At 40.6% G+C, this 19,050-nt stretch overlaps 1 protein-coding gene across 5 annotated transcripts in view; it reads right to left on the bottom strand.

Annotated features, from left to right (window-relative positions):
• Nucleotides 1–2,259: 2,259 nt before the first annotated feature.
• Nucleotides 2,260–19,050, bottom strand: part of NPHP1 (nephrocystin 1) — a 59,574-nt gene continuing 42,783 nt past the window's right edge. For 3 of the 5 annotated variants that reach the window (XM_027033704.2, XM_027033702.2, XM_027033703.2), the window contains 4 exons: nucleotides 11,041–11,153; nucleotides 7,742–7,815; nucleotides 4,304–4,348; nucleotides 2,266–2,616 (listed from right to left, as the gene is read on the bottom strand). In XM_027033704.2, the coding sequence (XP_026889505.2) occupies nucleotides 2,344–2,616; nucleotides 4,304–4,348; nucleotides 7,742–7,815; nucleotides 11,041–11,153 (505 nt within the window). In that variant the 3' untranslated portion in view covers nucleotides 2,266–2,343. Of the gene's footprint in view, nucleotides 2,617–4,303; nucleotides 4,349–7,741; nucleotides 7,816–11,040; nucleotides 11,154–15,457; nucleotides 16,542–19,050 lie in introns of those variants that run through there. The other 2 variants (XM_027033700.2, XM_027033705.2) reach the window with 2 other exon arrangements.

Genomic DNA, 19,050 nt, shown 5'->3' with positions numbered 1-19,050 from the left:
CCTTTCATACCATGTTCGTTTCTGAGATGAAGGCCCAAGCGGAGTTTAGATTAAGGGTTTAGGGCAAGCTAAGATGAAGGTGAGGAGTTTCAGAATACGGCGGATCTCCACAAGTAAGGGCCTCTTGTAAGGCAGTGTGTGGCCTGCAAAAGTACCTCGGTTGGGCCTCTGGCCATGTAGGTGAAACTCTGATTATGTTTTTCTTGAAGCAATCTTATGTTTTATTTGCACATGTAATTCCTCAATGTTTGTTCTGATGAGAGGAGTATCTTGGGTTGCAGAAAATTACACATGATCTTTACTTGGTATATTGTCTGTGCTACTTAGTAGCTCTGTCTTTGGACCAAACGCTTCACCTGCCTGGCCTGTGTCTCTAGCAGTAATACAGGAACAAATCAGTGCCTGCCTCCCACAGTGGCTGTGGGCATTAAACCTAGTTAACTGAGGATACGTGTACAAGGCACTCGATAAATGCCGGAAGTACTATGCCTATTAACAGTGAAGGCTTGGGACAATTCACCAGCAGCCACAAGTTTATCTGAAATGCAACAAAACCTTTGTTCTCTGACATAGGGGTAGGTTGTCTCATTCCTCAAAGCCTGAAAGGTTTTTGTTCTTTGTTTTTGAAAGAGCACTAACATGGACTTGAAACGGCAAAACTAGATCCTGCTTTTATATCTAATTAGGATAAATCACATTCAAATATTAGACTGAATCAAATGATTCATAGCATAAATTTCTCCAATTCCTCCATTTCACAACGTAGGTTTTTATTAGCAATAATCATACATTTATATGTTCTGGATACTAGACTCTTATCAGACATATGATTTGCAATTATCTACTCCCATTCTGTGGACTGTATTCTCATTTTCTTTTTTTAAATAATTTTATTTTTTTCATCATGATAAGTGTACTCTTTAGTCTCCATCCCCTATTTCCCCCATCTTCCCCACTCTGGTACCCATCATTTTGTTTCCTTTAGTTAAGTCTATTTCTTGGTTTGTCTCTTTTTTCTCCTTTCGCTCATTTGTTTTCTTAAATTCCACGAGTGAAATCATATGGTATTTGTTTTCCTCTATTTCCCCCAGCATTATGCTCTCTAGATCCATCCATGTTGTTGCAAATGGCAAGATTTTGTTCTTTTTTATGGCTGAATAATATTCTACTGTGTGTGTGTGTGTGTGTGTGTGTGTGTGTATCTTTTTTTAAGTGTTTATTTATTTTTGAGAGAGACACAGCATGAGCAAAGGAGGGGAGGAGAGAGAGAGGGAGACACAGAATCCATAGCAGGCTCCAAGTTCTGAGCTGTCAGCACAGAGCCTGACGTGGGACTTGAACTCATGAACCATGAGATCATGATCTGAGCTGAAGTCAGATGCTTATATGACTGAGACACCCAGGTGCCACCCACATCTTCTTTCTCCATTCATCCATCAATGGACACGTGGGCACTTCCATAGTTTCGCTATTGTGAATAATGCTGCAATAAACATGGGGTGCATGTATCCCTTCAAATTAGTGTTTTTGTGTTCTTAGGGGAACCCACAGGAGAATTACTGGATCATAGGGTAGTTATGTTTTTAATTTTTTGAGGAATATGCATACTGTTTTCACAGTGGCTGTGCTAGTTTGCATTCCCACCAACAGTGCATGAGACTTCCTTTTTCTCCACATCTACACCCACACTTGTTGTCTCTTGTGTTTTTGATTTTAGCCATTCTGACAGTTTTGATTTGTATTTCCCTTATGATCAGTGATGTTGAGCATCTTTTCAAGTGTCTGTTGGCCATCTGTGTGTCCTCTTTGGAGAAATGTCTGTTCATGTCTTCTGCCCATTTTCAAATTGGATTATTTATTTTGGGGGTATTGAGTTGCATCAGTCCTTTATATGTTTAGGATACTAAGCCTTTATTGGATATCATTTGCAAATATCTTCTCCCATTCAGTAGGCTGTCTTTTAGTTTTGTTGCTTCCTTTGCTGTGCAGAAGCCTTTTATTTTGATGTAGTCCCAATAGTTTATTTGTATTTTCACTTTCTTGAATGATCATAAATTTAGCTTTTGATAAAATCTTGCTTTTGTAGAAATCTATGGATATAGTCAACTTAAATTTAAGTTACTTGGTTCTTGAAAACAAATTTCTCTAAATTTCGATAACGCTATTTCTTTATGAAATGTATTTTATTGTATTCACACATATTCAAATTCTCAGGTTAAGTATTTTTTTTATAGAATGTGGTCATACAAAAAAGAATAGTTGGTTCTGTCCTTTTATTCAGGAGGATCCATCGAGGAGGGTCCATCCATCCAGTGGGAAGCTGAGGGTCAAGGGCCACCACTGTCAGGCTATGTTCTTTCTTAACTCACCCAAGAAGTCATAGGTCTGCTCTGAAATGTCAAAAGGTTCGTGGACTCCATGTGGCGAAAGCAGAGCTTGCAGACCACCCTCATCATCCTGGTTTTGCTTCAGGAAGTCGGTGATAACCTTCCACCGGGCAGCCTCTGTCTCCTCTTCTGCCCACCTGTATGGGGGCAGGAGTGTGGAGTGCAGAAGAGGTACCATGCAGTTGTGATACACCAGGAGAAACATGGCCTTCAGGAACTCTTTGTCTCTCTGGGAAAACACCACCATCAGAAGTAACTGTGAGTGGATCTACATCATTACTTTTTAAGTGTTACATTCTATGAACTCTGTAGACTAAAATCCACCTAAGGGGTGGGACGGAGGGTGCCATTTGTGCCTGCAAGTAATTGGCTCTGAACCAGCTACTCAGTCGGGAAACAGCACTTTCTGAAATGGAAGCAAGCAAGACTCACCGTGGAGGAGAGATAAGCTGTTCTCCCTGAGAGTCTGTGGGTGACTCTTTGAGACCAGGGTGTCTCCTAAGCCCCACTGAGGGTGCCCCACACATACCATCAAGGGCACTGGGGTGCTGAAATCTAATTCTGGTGGTAAGGGTGTGGTTCCAGGTAAACACAACTAAAACACAACGTGAAGGTAGCTGTATCCACTTAATTAGATTATAGCATATCAGAGACAGAGTTGTTATAAAAGAAGGGCAGCATGAAATCCAGAGAAAGGAGACCCAAGGAGGAAGAATGTGCAGACTCTCCCCAGATAACAAGAGTACTGCAGTCATAACCAGTCAACCGTGACTCTGGCAGGCTGGGGTGGGGCTCTCGGGAAGCACAGCAGTCGGAAGGGGGAGATACTATACACAGCAGATCTGCCCATAGATACTGTTCTCAAAGCAACCATGTGTGAGGGCAATTTCTACAGGCCTGAGGCCCAGCACCTTGTCTACTGCTGTCCTAGAAAAGCATTAAATCTGCCAGTTTCAGCAGAGGTCAAGTGTAGATGGTACTGGTCAGATGGTCTTTGCTCAAATAAGGATGCAATACCATTTATATATATATATATATACACACACACACACACACACACACGCATATACACAGTGTATGTATATGTATATATCATACATACAGTATATGTATTATATATATTACACATATAATATATATTGTATAAAACACAGTTTATGTTTTGAAAAATTTTTAAGATTTTTACTTTGTTCTCCCATGTTCCTTGCAGATAGTTAACTCTTTAGACTTGAAGTACAGAAACCATGGACCATGAGCCAAATGCAGCCCACTACCTCTGTTTCTAAATAAAGTTTTATAGAAACCCAGCCCCACTCAGATGTTTACAGTAGTCTGTAGCTGCCTTTGTGCTACAATAGCAGAGTTGGGTATTGTAACAGAGACCTTACAGCCTGAAAAGCCAAAAATATTTACTATGTGGCTCTTTACAGAAAAAGTTTGTCAACCCTGGATTAGAGCAGTGAAGCCATTACTCACTGATAAATACAAGTTTTATTTGGTAATCACCAAGCCTCTATGGTAATATAAGCATGAGCCGTGCAGTTTTTAAATGTATTATACAGCTTAGGCCAATCTTCTTTTCCCTTCTCCTTACGTGATATAAACTTTGAGAGCTAGAGGAATTTTTTTAAATAAGAGGAATCTGATAGCCAACTGGCAACTTTGTTCAGAAACTTCTCCTCAAATAATACACTCACTGGTCTGAAATGATTGTTTTGATCGAGTGTTTCTTTTCACATCAGGAATTGCTCACCCAAACCCTTCTTGGAACATGTCTTTGCAACCAGGATGACACAGTTTAACTGGTTAAGAGGGATTATGACTCTGGCTTCTCTGGCTAAGATGGGCATTATTAGCATGTGTAAGCAAGCAGTAAGCACTGCAAATGTTCAGTTCAGCGTGGAAAATGGCATTACCTTCTCTGATCTCTTTAATGTGCTTTCTTTCTCAGCCCACGAACTCTAAAAAGCAAATCAAAATATCATATTAATCTGAGTATTCACAAGCCTTTGCCCCACTTCTACAACTTCATGGTAATTAATCGTATGGACAGGGTTAAAAACGCTGCACGGACCCTACACGTGTAAGAAGTGAATCCGTAGGCACCTACTGCTAATGACCCAGAGCCAGACTGACCAGGCGGTGAAAGATACCTCAGAAACACCATGGTTCTTACAAGTCGAAACTAATTTAAGAATGCAATCAGTGAAACACTAACACATCCTTGCAAAATGCATAAACACAGCACCTGAACAATAACATACTATGAAGGTTTTAAGTTCAGACAGTAATGGAAATAGAAAGCTCTGCCAAATACCATTCTTCTGGGCAATTCTGTCTGCCATGACGATGATGGGGATCAGAGGGAGATAAAAATGAGGTACAGCTTTGCAAGTAAATACTCCAATCTGTCCACAAAGCATCACACAAGCTTCCTTAAAGAAGTAAAAAACCCAGAGTTCAATTAGTCCCACAGACATATGAACTGAAGACTTTTTCAGTGCTAGTTCCGGGCAAACAGTGAGCAAGAGGATGTGCCCATTCTCGTGGCTGCTTATTCCCAGCCACTGTTCTGTGTCTGTTTGTAGGTATTCTCCTGCTGGTGCCCGATTTCATGGATTCCATGAAAGCATCAGCCCTTTTATCAGTAGGGAGGCCCTGGGGTATGGATATGACATATGGGACCAAGAACGAGATGCTCCATGAAATGAAAGAGAAGTTTCCTACCAAGAGACGACAAGCTGTGCCCCTAATGAGCCAGGTCTTGGGATGGTCATATTTACCATGACCTGTTACCGTGAATGGCCAGTTATTACCACGAAAGAACCACCTTATGAGATTGTGGTCCACCACCCCATCGATGCTGCACCCGTGGGTCCTGGAGAGTTTGAAGAGGACCCTTAGAGAGCCAGGGTGCTTTACTAAACAGGCCAGGTGTTCTCATTATTATTAAACACCAACAGCAAACTAAACTTAGAGAAGGTGACCCTAGGAGGCTCACACGCTTCATAATGTGAACCTTAAAAGGTATCTGGTTTCACATGACTACCACTTAGCAGCTTTCGACTTATTGTCTGGAAAAATGTGCCTGTTGTTTGTTAGTTGTGTCAAGGTCCTCCCTCAGTTTTCACTGAGCCATCAGCAAGCAGTAGGGTGGTTCACTTATAGTAAGTCAGTGGCAAACAGCAAACGGGGGTGTGTGGAGGGTCACGACTGTATACCAAGGTCCACTTCTTCCTTCTGGAGCAAGGAGAAGACTCCATCTCCCACCTCCCTTGAAGTTAAGTGGGGCCATTAACCACCGAGTGATTGGTGCTGGCCAATGAAACATGAGCAGAGACGGCCCGTGCCTCTTCAGGGCAAAGGTGGTGGAAAGGCCCAGGACAATCCTCTATTCTCTCTTCTCCTGCAGGTGCAACCGGCAACACAGGAGCTGCTTGTTCCAGATGATGCTGTAAGACACTGGAGCCTCTGACAGCCTGCACCCTTGGGTGACTACGGAGCGGGGTCTTCCACTGCTCTGTGCTGGCTAGGTACCACGAGTGAGAAACAAACCTGGGTCAGCTACCACCGCACAGCCTGGCTGATTCTGAGTCGTATGGTGTGCCATGGAGACAAGGCTCCAGAGCGTAAGAATAAACCACTCTTTTTTATTTTTATTATTTAACCCATGATCCAAAGGTAATCAGTATTCCTTTTCTAGAGTCTATTCTTCCAGATATTTTTACAGGCAGATATATACATGTAAATATATATATTTAAATACGCTTACTACGACTCAAATTTTTTTTTTTTTTTTCCCATTTAACAATGTGTATGAACGACCTTATCTACATGCCTTTCCTTGAGCCTGTGGCCTGTCTGGACACGCCCAAGACTGACCTGAGTGCGCTTCTCTGAGCTATCTGCTCATCAGGGAATGCAGAATTTAGACTAGATCAGCCCTAAGGTTCCATCCTCACTCCAATGCCCGGATTCTGTGACTGTTACACACCTAGAGAAGTATGCCAGCACCTTGCACAGTGCCTCAGCTGCAGTGAGCTCTCGTAAAATATTTGTTGAATGAGTCAATGTCCCTGTGTTCTGTATAATGAATAAATAGTATGACACTGATGACTTTGTGGGGGGAAAAAAGAGAAATTCTGCGTTATCTAATGATAGTGCCAAATGAACTTGTCTGAAGTTACGGATAATCACAGGCCATGAATACTTTCTTAAGTCTTTTTGCTGAAAACTTCATTGTTACTGTGGACACCCCAAAGCCAGACAAACCATCATATGAGATCAGCTTCCAAGTCTAAAAAAATCTCTGGAGGTGACTGCTTCCTCCTTCCATTTCTCTGTCGGGCCCTTACAACCTCTATCCTTTTTGACAGGAATCACCTCCCAGCATAGCTCACCTCTCTCCTGCACGTGTACTTTTCCACCCTGCATGTCAGGAGCTGTCCTACAGCAGAACCTGTACACATTACCTGCTGCCTACCACACATGCTCTTCAATGGCAGTGTGAGACTCAGACCAACCTTGCCCATCCGCAGACATGTTTTACATGCCAAACTGGATCACAAATAGAATATTCTCTATCCCTTTACGCTTCAAAACATTTGCTCATGCTGATCCTTCTACCTGTAATGTCTTCTCCTCCCATCTCAGCATGTCAAAATCCACCTTGGCTCCAGTTATTAGGTCTATCTCACCAAGGACCTCTTCTGGAACAGATTCCTGGTCCTTCTTTGCTGCCCTCTTTAAATCTTCAAGGACTGGGTTATACATGGTCAGTGGCACCTACCGGGTTATCTGAGTACTGCTTTGTAGGCATAAGGGACTCCTAATATTTGTTATTTCTGATATGTTAAATTAAACCTTATGAAACTGCCATTTTTGAAAGCCAAAAAACGGCCGAAAATTCGAGATTTCATGTGGTTCAAACTCATACCCGGTTGCTATTTCACATAGCAGGCAGTAGATGTTGAATTGAAATAAAAATGATATGCATGCCTTGATTCTCTTCTGAAAACTCAGAAGAGTTTATCTAACAAATCATTTCGGATTTTTGCTCTCAGGACATGATCAGTGGCCATCTTAAGTCAAGGAGCAAACAACAGGCAAGAGAGTGCAATAGTGTACACAGCAGGTGCTCCACCTGCTCGCTGGGACAGGGAAGGCAGCCCTGGGGAAGCAGCATTCATACTGAGGAAGGATGAGACCAGGTTAGCTAGACAAATGGACAGGGATCGAGAGACATTGTCCAAGTAGGACAAAAACCCCTAGAGCAGGGGTCAGAACTCACTGACATGGTGTGTTTTACTGCTTCTAGAACCCATCGGATTTCCGTCATGATTCGTGTTACCCACCCTGAGTGCGTCCATCATGTCAGGCTGCTCCAAGAGCTTGGGGAAGGTGGCCAACACTGTGTTACTAATTAGGTCTGAAATATGAAAGAACAGAAAAGATTTTACATAAATTTCATCCAATGTATTTGACTGCCATAGACATAAAAACATTCATTCAGAGGAAAATGATTGTGCCACATGCTTTGTTGATAACATATTCTGCACACTTTAACCTCTAGGAGGTCTCAGAGCTGTCTGCTCAATCTCCATCTGCTGCTATATCCATACGCCAGGGAGTTCTGAAATGAGTCTTGTACCAAGTAGACAGAGCTTTTAGGGCAGAAGTGGCTTTGCACAGAAGAAGACCAGAAAAATTTGTTCTTCTTTCTATGCTGTTTTTCCAACCTCTCTTTCCTTCTTATGATATAACTGTGGCACGGTGAAAGGAACCAGTTAGGGAATTTATACAACTCAACACCAAAAAACCAAATAATCCAACTCAATGATGGGAAGACAAACGGACATTTCTCCATAGGGGACATACAAATGACCAACAGATACATGAAGAGATGTTCAATATAACTAATCATCAGGCAAATGCAAATCAAAACTACAATAAGATACCACCTCACACCTGTCAGAATGGCTAAAATCAAATACACAAGAAACAACAAGTACTGGGGAGGACGTGGAGAAAATGGAACCCTCATGCATCGTTGGTGGGAATGTAAACTGGTTCAGACACTGTGGAAAACAGTGTGGAATTTCTTCAAAAAACTAAAAATGGAACTGTCATACGATCCAGCAATTACACCAGTGAGTACTCACCCAAAGAATCCAAAAACACCAATTTGAAAAGATATGTGCCCCCATGTTTATTATAGCATTATCCACAATAGTCAAATTATGAAAGCTGCCCACTGTCCATCGGTAGGTGAATGAAGAGATATACATATATACATATATGTATATATGAATATTATTCAGCCATAAAAAAGAATGAAATCTTGCCATTTGCAACAACATGGATGGACCTAAGGGTATAATGCTAAGTGAAATCAGTGAGAGAAAGACAAATACCATATGATTTCATTCATATGTGGAATTTAAGAAACAAACCAGACAAAAAAAAAAAAAAAGACAAACCAAGAAATAGACTCTTAACTATAGATAACAAATGGATGATTACCAGAGGAAAGATGGGTGGGGGTATGAGTGAAATAGGTGAAGGGGATTAAGAATACACTTATGTGATGAGCACTGAGTAATGTATAGAATTGTTGAATCCCTGGGGCGTCTGGGTGGCTCAGTCGGTTAAGTGTCTGACTTCAGATCAGGTCATGATCTTGTGGTCCATGAGTTTGAGCCTTGCATCAGGTTCTGTGCTGACAGCTTGAAGCCTGGAGCCTGCTTTGGATTCTGTGTCTCCCTCTCTCTCTGCCCCTAACCCACTCGCACTCTGTCTCTGTCTCTCTCAATACCATATGCCTGAAACAATATAACACTGTATGTTAACTCTCCTGGGGGAAAAAAAAGGAACCAATTAGGACGCACCCTGCTCTTGGAAGGCTGAGCAGGAACCAATAAGCATCAGGCTGCTTAGGCCTGACTCCAGTCCACCAGGTCATTCTTGACATGGCCTGGGCAATGTATTCTACAATCTTGTGTCCTCAGTAAAGGGAAATCCTCCCTCTAGGTCTTATTAGCTTTACTCTGATGGTCAGATTCAAATGATGACAACGGTTCTGACTAACCTCCTTCCCAACAGAAAAGCTAATGAGCTTTATCCTCTCTTAGAAGTCATATTAATCCTCTCTAAAAGTCAGATCATTCAAGAAGTTTTGCTAAAGTCATCGAAATAAACTCACAGTCAAGTGATGACAAGAAAGCTTAAATTGTCCTTCCCTGGAGTTATAATTATTCCTTGAGAAATGGCGGGACTTCCCTAACTTTGAGTTCCATTTCTATCTACCTATCCAGGAGCTAAGTCTCTGGGAAAGGCCTCCTGTCTAACCATGAACTCTACCTGTCCAAGAGAACTAAGCTATCATAGGGTCCTTCGTCTTGCTCACTCCGCTCCAGCCACACTGGCTTTCAACTGCGATCCCTCCAACACACTTGCATTGTCTTGCCTCAGGTCTTTAGACACGCTGGCCCCTCTGCCCAGACATGCAACCTGCCCCACACCTCTAACTCCTCTCTCAGGTCTTATCCTGAATATTACTCACCCAGAGACTTCCCTCAGGTCTTCCCAGTGTATGCTCTTGTTGGCTTTCCTCCTTCCTTTATTTTTATTTTTTATTTTAGAGAGAGAGTGTGAGTAGGGGGGAGGGGGGCAGAGGGAAAGAGAGAAAGAATCCAAAGCAAGCTCCACTTTCACCATGGAGCCCAACGCGGGGCTCAATTCCGTGACCCTGGGATTGTGACCTGAGCCGAAATCAATAGTCAGATGCTAAACCAACTGAGCCACCCAGGCACCCTGGCTTTCTTCCTTTAGAAACTTATTTTAGAAGGTTGAAAAGGATGATTCATGTAATTTTGCGTTTGAAGTCCGTCAGTCCACCAGGGGACGGATGCTCGTGCCTGTCTCATCCATCACTGGGCTCAGCACAGTGCCTGACATAGAGGAGGCCACTCAATACATATCTGCTTACTGATTTACTGAGTTCAAAGACTACTCATTAAAATTAAACTCTTTTTTTAGAGGTAATTCTTATAACATGTATATCTCTTTATAAGTTCAATCATATGTGACAAGTCATTGATTTTTTAAAATTATTTTTTAACATTTTACTGGGAAAAAGTTTCAAGCTTACAAAGAAGATAAAAGAATAAATAATAGAACATCTGAATACCTCTTTCCTATATTCAATTTTAACTAGTTTGTTGATATTTAAACATTGTGCATTAAGAACCAGTTATTCTGGGTGATTTCAGTCTCTTCCCAAAAAGATGATGTGCATATCAAACATGTGGTAAAAACAGATTATTCAAAACATTGAGGGGAAATGTGATTGTAGCTGAGTTTTAGTATCTCAAATCTCCAGAATTTGTGTATGTGCTGTCGAAGCAAGCACATCAAATCTCCAGAATTTGTAATGTGAAAATATGCATATTGTAAAGAACAGAATATATACTGAACTAACATAGGGTACACACAGGTGCACAGTGGAGAACAATGCTTTGCATGTGAAGTAATTTATTGACATTGATGCTATTCTAAACATTTAATTCTGAATGCACCTTCAGAAGCAGAAGATAAAAGTTGGCATAGGTCACATTTACTCAAAGTACATGAGGAAATTGCAAAGACCTCTTACCAGCACTTTGCATGCTCATCCTGTCTTTCAGGAGTACATCTCCAAGAATTTGGCGATAAAATATCAACAAATGAATGGAACACATACTTCCAATTAATGTTTCTGGCAGTAAGCTGTTAAAGAAGAAAAACAAGCATTCATTAAATAAACTCCTACCATCCAACTTATGGTGTTTTTAAAATATGTATTTACTACTTTAATGGACAGTTCTAAGATTTGCTTCATTATTGGAAAAAAGATGTTAACAATTTTCAAGAAAATTTCCACTATAAGTTGCCCACAGTAAACTTCAGAAAACTAATGTTACACTTTCAAGCCTGAACTCGGTCTTGCCACTCTCGTATTTCCATTTTAGCACATATGCCCATGTTAAATGTTAAATAAAAAAGAAAAGTCATAAATTATGTGTTTTGGGAAGAAAGGGACTAGTCAGCTACAAGTTTTGACAAAGTCATGTGGCCACCCCTGCTGATGTGATGAATGAAAAGGAAACATGAGCTCAAACTGTTCATGTTGCTGGGTGGAATGTGGGAGGGTGTGACAGATCTGGACTGAATTCTGACTTTGCCTCTTCCTAGCTATGTGACTTTGGGTTAATTAATTATTCTCCTTGTGTTTTGGTTTCCTCACTTGTAGAATTCAGATAGTAATACCTCCATTTCCGATTACTCAAAGAATTAACATGAGACAAATGTGATGTGCTTAATGCAATGCCCCGTCCATAGTAAGGGCTCAAAAACAGAAGAAAATTTAAATATTGATGTTATGTTCGTGTCAGTTTAAAATAGATTGTTATAACTTTAAACATGTAATATGTAATCTTCATGGTAACCCAAAGAAAAAAAATCTATAGAATATACACAAAGGAAATGAAAAGGTAATCAAAATGTGTCACTATAAAAAAAATCAATCAAACACAAAGGAAGGTCTTAAGGGAGAAAATGAGGGACAACCCCCACACCCCCAGAGGATGTAAAAAAAACAAAAACAAATAACAAAATGGCAATACTAAGTCCTTCCCTATCAGTGATTACTTTAAATATAAATGGATTAAACTCCCTAATAAAAAGACACAGATTGGCAGAACGAATAGAAAAACAGGATCTAACTATATTCTATCTATACGAGACTCACTTTAGATCTAGGGATGCTCAGAGGTTGAAAGTGAAAAGGATAGACAAAGATACTCCATGCAAATAGTTAACAAAGGAGAGCAGGGGTGGTTATATTAATATCAGAAAAAATAGACTTTAAGCCGAAAAAACTTAAAAGAGACAAAGAAGGATATTAAAGAATGATAAAAGGGTCAATGCATCAAGAAGATATAACAATTATAAACATATGCAACAAACATTAGAGCTCCTAAACATACAAAGCAAACATCAACAAAATTGAAGAGAGAAATAGATTATAACCACAGTAGGAGACTTTAATACACCACTTTCAATAAAGAATAAAACAACCAAAGGATCAATACAAAAATAGAAGACTTAACACTGTAGACCAACTGTAATGAAGACACATATAGAATCCTCTGCTCAGTAATACAGAGTACATATTTTTCTCAAAAGTACATGGGACATTCTCCAGGACAGATCTTATGTTAGGGTACTTATGAATCTTAATAATTTAAAAGACTGAAATCATATAAAGCACCTTTTTTTTTTTTATCACAATGGAATGAAACTAGAAATAGCAGAAGGAAAACTAGAAAATTCGCAAATATGTGGAGATTAACCATCACACTCTTAAGCAATCACTGGCTCAAAGAAGAACTCACAAGGAAAGTTAGAAAATATCTTGAGACAAATAAAATGAAAGCACATCATACCCAAACTCATGGGATGCAGTGGAAGGAGTGCTAAGCTAAGAGGGAAAATATACAGCTATAAATGCTTCCATTAATTAAGAAGAAAGATTTTAAATCAACCACCTACCTTTAAACCTTAAAGAATTAGAAAAGAGAAATAAATCAAACCCAAAGGTAGCAACAGAAAAGAAATAATAAAGATTAGAGCAGGGATGAACAACAAAGAGAAGAGAAAATAACAAAAGTCAATGAAGCAAGAGTTGGTTCTTTGCAACGATCAACAAAATTGACAAACCTTTAGCTAGAGGACTAAGAAAAAAAGAAAAGACTCAAGTCACAAAATCAGAAATGAAAAGAGATCTTACTACTGATTTTATAAAAATAAAAAAAGGATTATAAGACAGTACTATGAATAATTGTATATCCACAAGTCAGATAATCTAGATGAAATGGACAAATTCCTAGAAACACAAAGCCTACCAGGGCTGAATGAGGAATAAATAGAAAATCTGAGACTGAATCAATAATCAAAGACCCCCCAGGACCAGGTGGCTTCACTGGTAAATTTTATCAAATAGTTAAAAAATCAATACCTATCCTTTTCAAAGTCTTCCAAAAAATTGAAAAGGAAGGAATACTTCCACACTCATGATCTGAAGCCAGCGTTATTCAGATACCAAAGCCAAAGATACATGAGAAAACTAGAGACGAAAATCCCTGATAAATATTGATGTGAAAATCCTCAACAAAAAACTAGCGAACAGGATTCAACAGCATGCTGAAAGGTTTATACACTACGAACAAGTGGGGTTTATTCCTGGGATGCAAGGGTGGGTCAACATTAAAGAGTCAGTCAATGTAATACACTACACATTAACAGAATGAAGGAAAAACCCATATGATCTTCTCATTTGATGCTGAAAAAGAATTTGACAAAATTCAATACCTTTTCGTAATAAAAACACTCAACGATTCTAGGAATAGAAGAAAACTACTTCCACATAATAAAGGCCATATACGAAAATCCCACAGTTAACATCATATTCAATGGTGAAAGACCAAAAACTTTTTCTCTAAGGTCAGGAACAAGACAAGGATGCCTGCTTTCACCACTTTTATTCAATACAATAGTGGAAGTCCTAGCTAGAGCCCCCGGCAAGAAAAAGGAATAAAAGTTATCCAAATTGGAAAGGAAGAAGTCAAATTATCTCTGTTCACAAACAACAGATATAAGACATATAAGACAACATGGTCTTATATGTAGAAAACCCTAAAGATTCCACAAAACACTGTTTGAATAAACAGATTCAGCAAAGTTATTGGATATAAATTCAGCATACATCAATCAGTCATGTTTCCACACACTAACAGTGAACAATTTGAAAAGAAAAGTAAAACCAATTCCATATACAATAGCACCAAAAAGAAGAAAATACTTAAAAAAATAGAAACAAAATTTCAATATTATTTCAAAATAATCTGGAAACACGACAAGTGAGTACTTTATAATCCTGATGCATGACATACACTAAATGCTCACTGGGAATATACGGAGTACAAAGCTAACCTTAGAAGATATTCAAGAAAATGTTTTGAGCCATTCTAAATATACGTGCTCTAAATGCTATTTTTAGAAATACACGAACTCTGTCACTAAGCATAAAGAATGACCGCATAGGAAATCTTGAAAACTTTGCAAACAATGTCCTCTCTCAAGGAGGAAAATATTTTTGGGCTAAGAAGAACCACCCAAAGTCAAAAAAGAGATTTCAACTTTTGTAAATTAGTTTTTTTAGTTTCTAGAGTAAGTCTTTTAGAAGGAAGGGCCATCAATCCCAGAGGTAACACTCAGGCTTCCGGCCTGTCGGAAGAGAACAGAATGAATGTAACCCTTATGGTGGTGCTGGAGCAACGGATTCCCCAGGGGTAGCTGCATGGAATTTAACAAATATCCTTGACCACTTCCTAACCCCTGCATTTCTAGAAACATGCAAAAATGTAAGACAGGTTCTCTTACATTCACATACAGCATTTGGTCTATAGAAACTGTTGCTTTCGGACCCTGCTACAATTCTCGTCTTATGTCTGACCTGGATTGCAAAGACTGGCCACAAAGGCACCACATGCCTTCTCAGTGTTCAGCTGTGATTCCTAAGGATTGTTCCACATCCTGCCCTCTGGTCTGTGGCCCATCTGGGTAGTGTCTCAGCTGCGTGCCCAAACCATGTCTCATGCCGAAGAACAGCCATTGATTTTGCTAGAGGAAGGGGTGGAACCTTCCTTCCATTTTTCCTGCTCCTCTCACGGAGCCGCCTGCTCTGTCTAGCTGGCATCACTTCCAGCCTGCTGTAGAGGCCTCTGTTCCTCCCACAGTGTGGGCACTCCTTTCCTTCTGGCACCTCCCCACAACATGAGGCAGTACTGCTGCACTTTATTAGTCCTCTTTAGGAAAATCCTCTGCTTTTCCCAAACCCAAGACAAGCAGGAAGCTCTGAGCTACTAAGGTTGGCTAAGCTATAGAAGTAAAAACGTACTTCTTTCTCATCTCACCCATCTGCCAGCAAACTCTGATGGCAGAAGGGCGATGAACGTAATAATGGGGCCCAGGCTAGTAGCACTATTATCTCATTTATTTTTAGAAACAATACAATGGGAGTAAAGGAGAAAAAAAGATGGGATACATCAAAAAGGCAAAGACAGACAAGTTTCCAGCAAATTTATACACATGCACCCAGCCAACTTCCACAGACGGGTATTTCTTGGCATTCTGAACTCACGCACTGGGGGTCTGGGTCTAAATTCAGGGCTTTCCCTCATCGGGGCCTTTGCCTTTGGCCAAATCACATCAGGTTAAAGTCCATCGAAAAACAGCTCCAAAATTAGAATGGCGAGACTTGGTGAAACTGAAGGATCTATTTGCTCCCTCTTTCATCTCATGCCGAGAGGGTCACGATGATTACAACCGTCCCCACAAAAGGAGTCCCATGGGCAGGATTCTGGGGCTCTTTGGTAAAAGAGATGCGTCTACATTGATTAATTTGCATTTCTGCTGACATCCAAAGGTACACACACGTAAGACTGCTTGCTGGCTGGTGAGAGGGCAGTAGGAAGCCGACTCACAAGGGCACTGGATAAAACTGGGCAGGAAGGCAAACTCTCACTGGGCTTCCCAACCTTGGGTCTGTGTGCTCTGTGGTATGTCCCTAGGCATACCGTTAAAAGCTTCTGTCTTTTCTCCTTTCAGCCGGGGAGTCTGGCTAAACAAAGGTGGAGTTCTTTAAGCACCAAGGGGGTGGGGACAGAGGTGGAATGTACTTTTGAAGGAGAGGAGGAGGGCTGTTGGCACCGTTACTTGCTTCCTCTCCCATCCACTGAAGATGGCGGTCAGGGGAGGAAAGGGGACTGAGATGGATCGGTCCCGCCTCAGTCTCCACCTCTGTGCAGGCTCAGAGCAGAAATGCCCCAAAGCTCCTATGCTGGTTCCCAGTCTTTCACCACAGACCCCCAGCACAGCTTACACACAGCCCGGTGGGGGCCTCTGGATTCTCTGTGCCCATGGCCCGGTCTCTACGAGAATCAGCTGAGCCTACGCTGCACCAGCCCACACTTGACACTACTGGGCACACTTATTTCCGGATCATGCGGAGTGGAGTGGCAATTCAAGACGGTGCTCAGGTCCCTCTCCTGAGCTCTGGGAGAACAGAAGAGCACACACGCAGTCAAGGGTGGGGGAGGCTGGGAATAGCGGGAGGCAGAGCAGAGCTCCCGAGAAGTACACTTTTATACTAGCAGGAAGATTTCTACTTTGAAATTCTTTAGCAAACATGTTTTAAGCTCCTACTGGGTGCTGAAATCAAACAAGCATCTTAGTTCCTGGGGCCTGGAGGGCAAGGACTCAGGACCCTTCTTTGAGAACCAGCAAATGAAGAACGCTCATTGCTTTGGAAGCATGGGCCTGCTTACCTGACTTCCGCACCGCCCAGTCAGATCTGATCTCTAGATTGTAAAAAGTATCTTGGAACCCGTATTTGGGGCCAAAGCAACACTATTAAGAGCTGTAGTTGAAAGATATGCTTGGGAGTGCTTGGGGACTGTTGGAGGCTTACCAATGAGACGAGAAGAGGAAGGCTGAAGAAGCAGGAAGAATGAAGCCAAACAGGATTTTGGCTTTTCTTTTACAAAGACTGCTACTGTGCTTTTTTTTTTTTTTAATCTTGAAAAATAGCAATTTTCCAAGGAAAGATTGGCCAAAAAAGGGAATCTACAGGCTCCGTAAACATCCAGGGGGGAAAAAAATCAAGAGAATGAATAATGTCCACGAACACATTATTAATGGTTATTGAAAGATTTAACTGTTAATAGTAGAATTATAAAACACATTTCAGGGGCGCCTGGGTGGCTCAGTCGGTTAAGCGTCCGACTTCGGCTCAGATCATGATCTCGCAGTCTGTGGGTTCGAGCCCCGCATCGGGCTCTGTGCTGACAATTCAGAGCCTGGAGCCTGTTTCAGATTCTGTGTCTCCCTCTCTCTCTGATCCTCCCCCGTTCATGCTCTGTCTCTCTCTGTCTCAAAAATGAATAAACGTTAAAAAAAAAATTTAAACACATTTCAGTATCAGATATAAGAACACGGAATATTTAAACTAAGGGCATGATCCAGAATGAGAAAACAACAATTCAGAAGGCTATGCCAACTTTTCATCTATTACTCTGAGGCAAGTCATGGTGGGGCAGGTCAACTTTACCAGCTTCTCTTCCCAGGCCTTGCTGTTCCCTTCCAGCCCTCTTGTGTACCCTGTGCCCTCTGTGTTAAGTTCCCTTTCTCCACCGCTGCATATCTTCACGTGTGCACGTCTCCAGTCCTTCAAAGCCTATTTCAAACCCCCCTCTGATCTTACCAGCTACATAGCACATCTTCATTTGAACAAATTTTATAACACAGTACCATGTACCTGGCATTATATTTGCAGTTACCTATCTGGAAGATAATAATAGTAAATAATTATAGCTAACACTTACTGTGTTTTACTATGTGCCATATATTATAAAAACAATCTAGGCGTTTTATTTACTTTCTTTTCATTAAACCTCATTATAGCTTTATGGAGTTGATACTATTATGCCCATTGAAAAGATGTAGATATGGGGATCCTGAGAGAGATGGTTAAATGACTTGTCCAAGAGGTTACTGAGTTAGAAGGTGATAGATCTGGGAACCTACTAGTATAAAAGCTCCCTGAAATAAGTGAAAAGGATTGAGAGTACACTTGTGATGAGCACTGAGTAATTAATGTATGGAAGTGCTGAATCACTATATTGTATACCTAAAAGTAATATAACACTGTAAGTTAATCACTGGAATAAAAAAATCTAAAAAGTGCTCTATAAGTCAATGAAAGAAAATTAACTAAAAAATAAAACAAATTTAAAAAGCCTACCTAAAGAAAATGCAAATTAAAACCACTATGAGATCCCATTACTTATTAAAATGGCCAAAATGAAAAAAATTAATACCAAGAATTGAGTAATTGGAACTTTTGTACATTGCTGCAGAGAGTGTAAAATGCTATAGTCATTTTGGAAGAGTTTGGAAGTTTCTTGTAAAATTAAAAAGACACCCAGGAATCCTGCACCTAGGTATTTATACCGCTGAGAAATAGTTTATGTCCACACACAAAAGCCTCATCTGCAAATATTTAGAGTAGCTTTATTCATAAATGCCCAAACTTAGAAACAACCCAGATGTCTATCAATTAGTGATTGGATAAATGCATTGCGGTATATCTATCAAATGGAATACACTATTTAGAACAAAAAAACAAACCTCTGTTACAAACTTCTAATAATATGGATGACACCCTCAAATGCACTATGCTGGGTAAAGGAAGCCAGACTCAGAAGGTTACACACTGTATGACTCCATTTGTATGACATTCTGGAAAAGGCAAAACTCCTGGGAAAAAAAAACAGATGAGTGGCTGCCTGAGGCTGAGGCTAGGGAGCTGACCACAAAGGAGAGAGCTGTTCAGAGAGATGGGAATATTCTCCACCTTGGTTGTGGTGGTAGTTACATGAGAGTATACACTGGTCAAGATTCAAAGAACTGGAAACCAAAAAAGGCAAATTTTATGGCATATAAATCATACCTCAGCTAACCTGACATAAAAAAAAGCTCCCTAATGATAAGATCAAGGATGGCA

The sequence above is a fragment of the Acinonyx jubatus genome, chromosome A3 (assembly GCF_027475565.1).
Source record: "Acinonyx jubatus isolate Ajub_Pintada_27869175 chromosome A3, VMU_Ajub_asm_v1.0, whole genome shotgun sequence".
Classification (NCBI taxonomy): domain Eukaryota; kingdom Metazoa; phylum Chordata; class Mammalia; order Carnivora; family Felidae; genus Acinonyx; species Acinonyx jubatus.
This window is presented reverse-complemented; position numbering and strand designations above follow the sequence as displayed.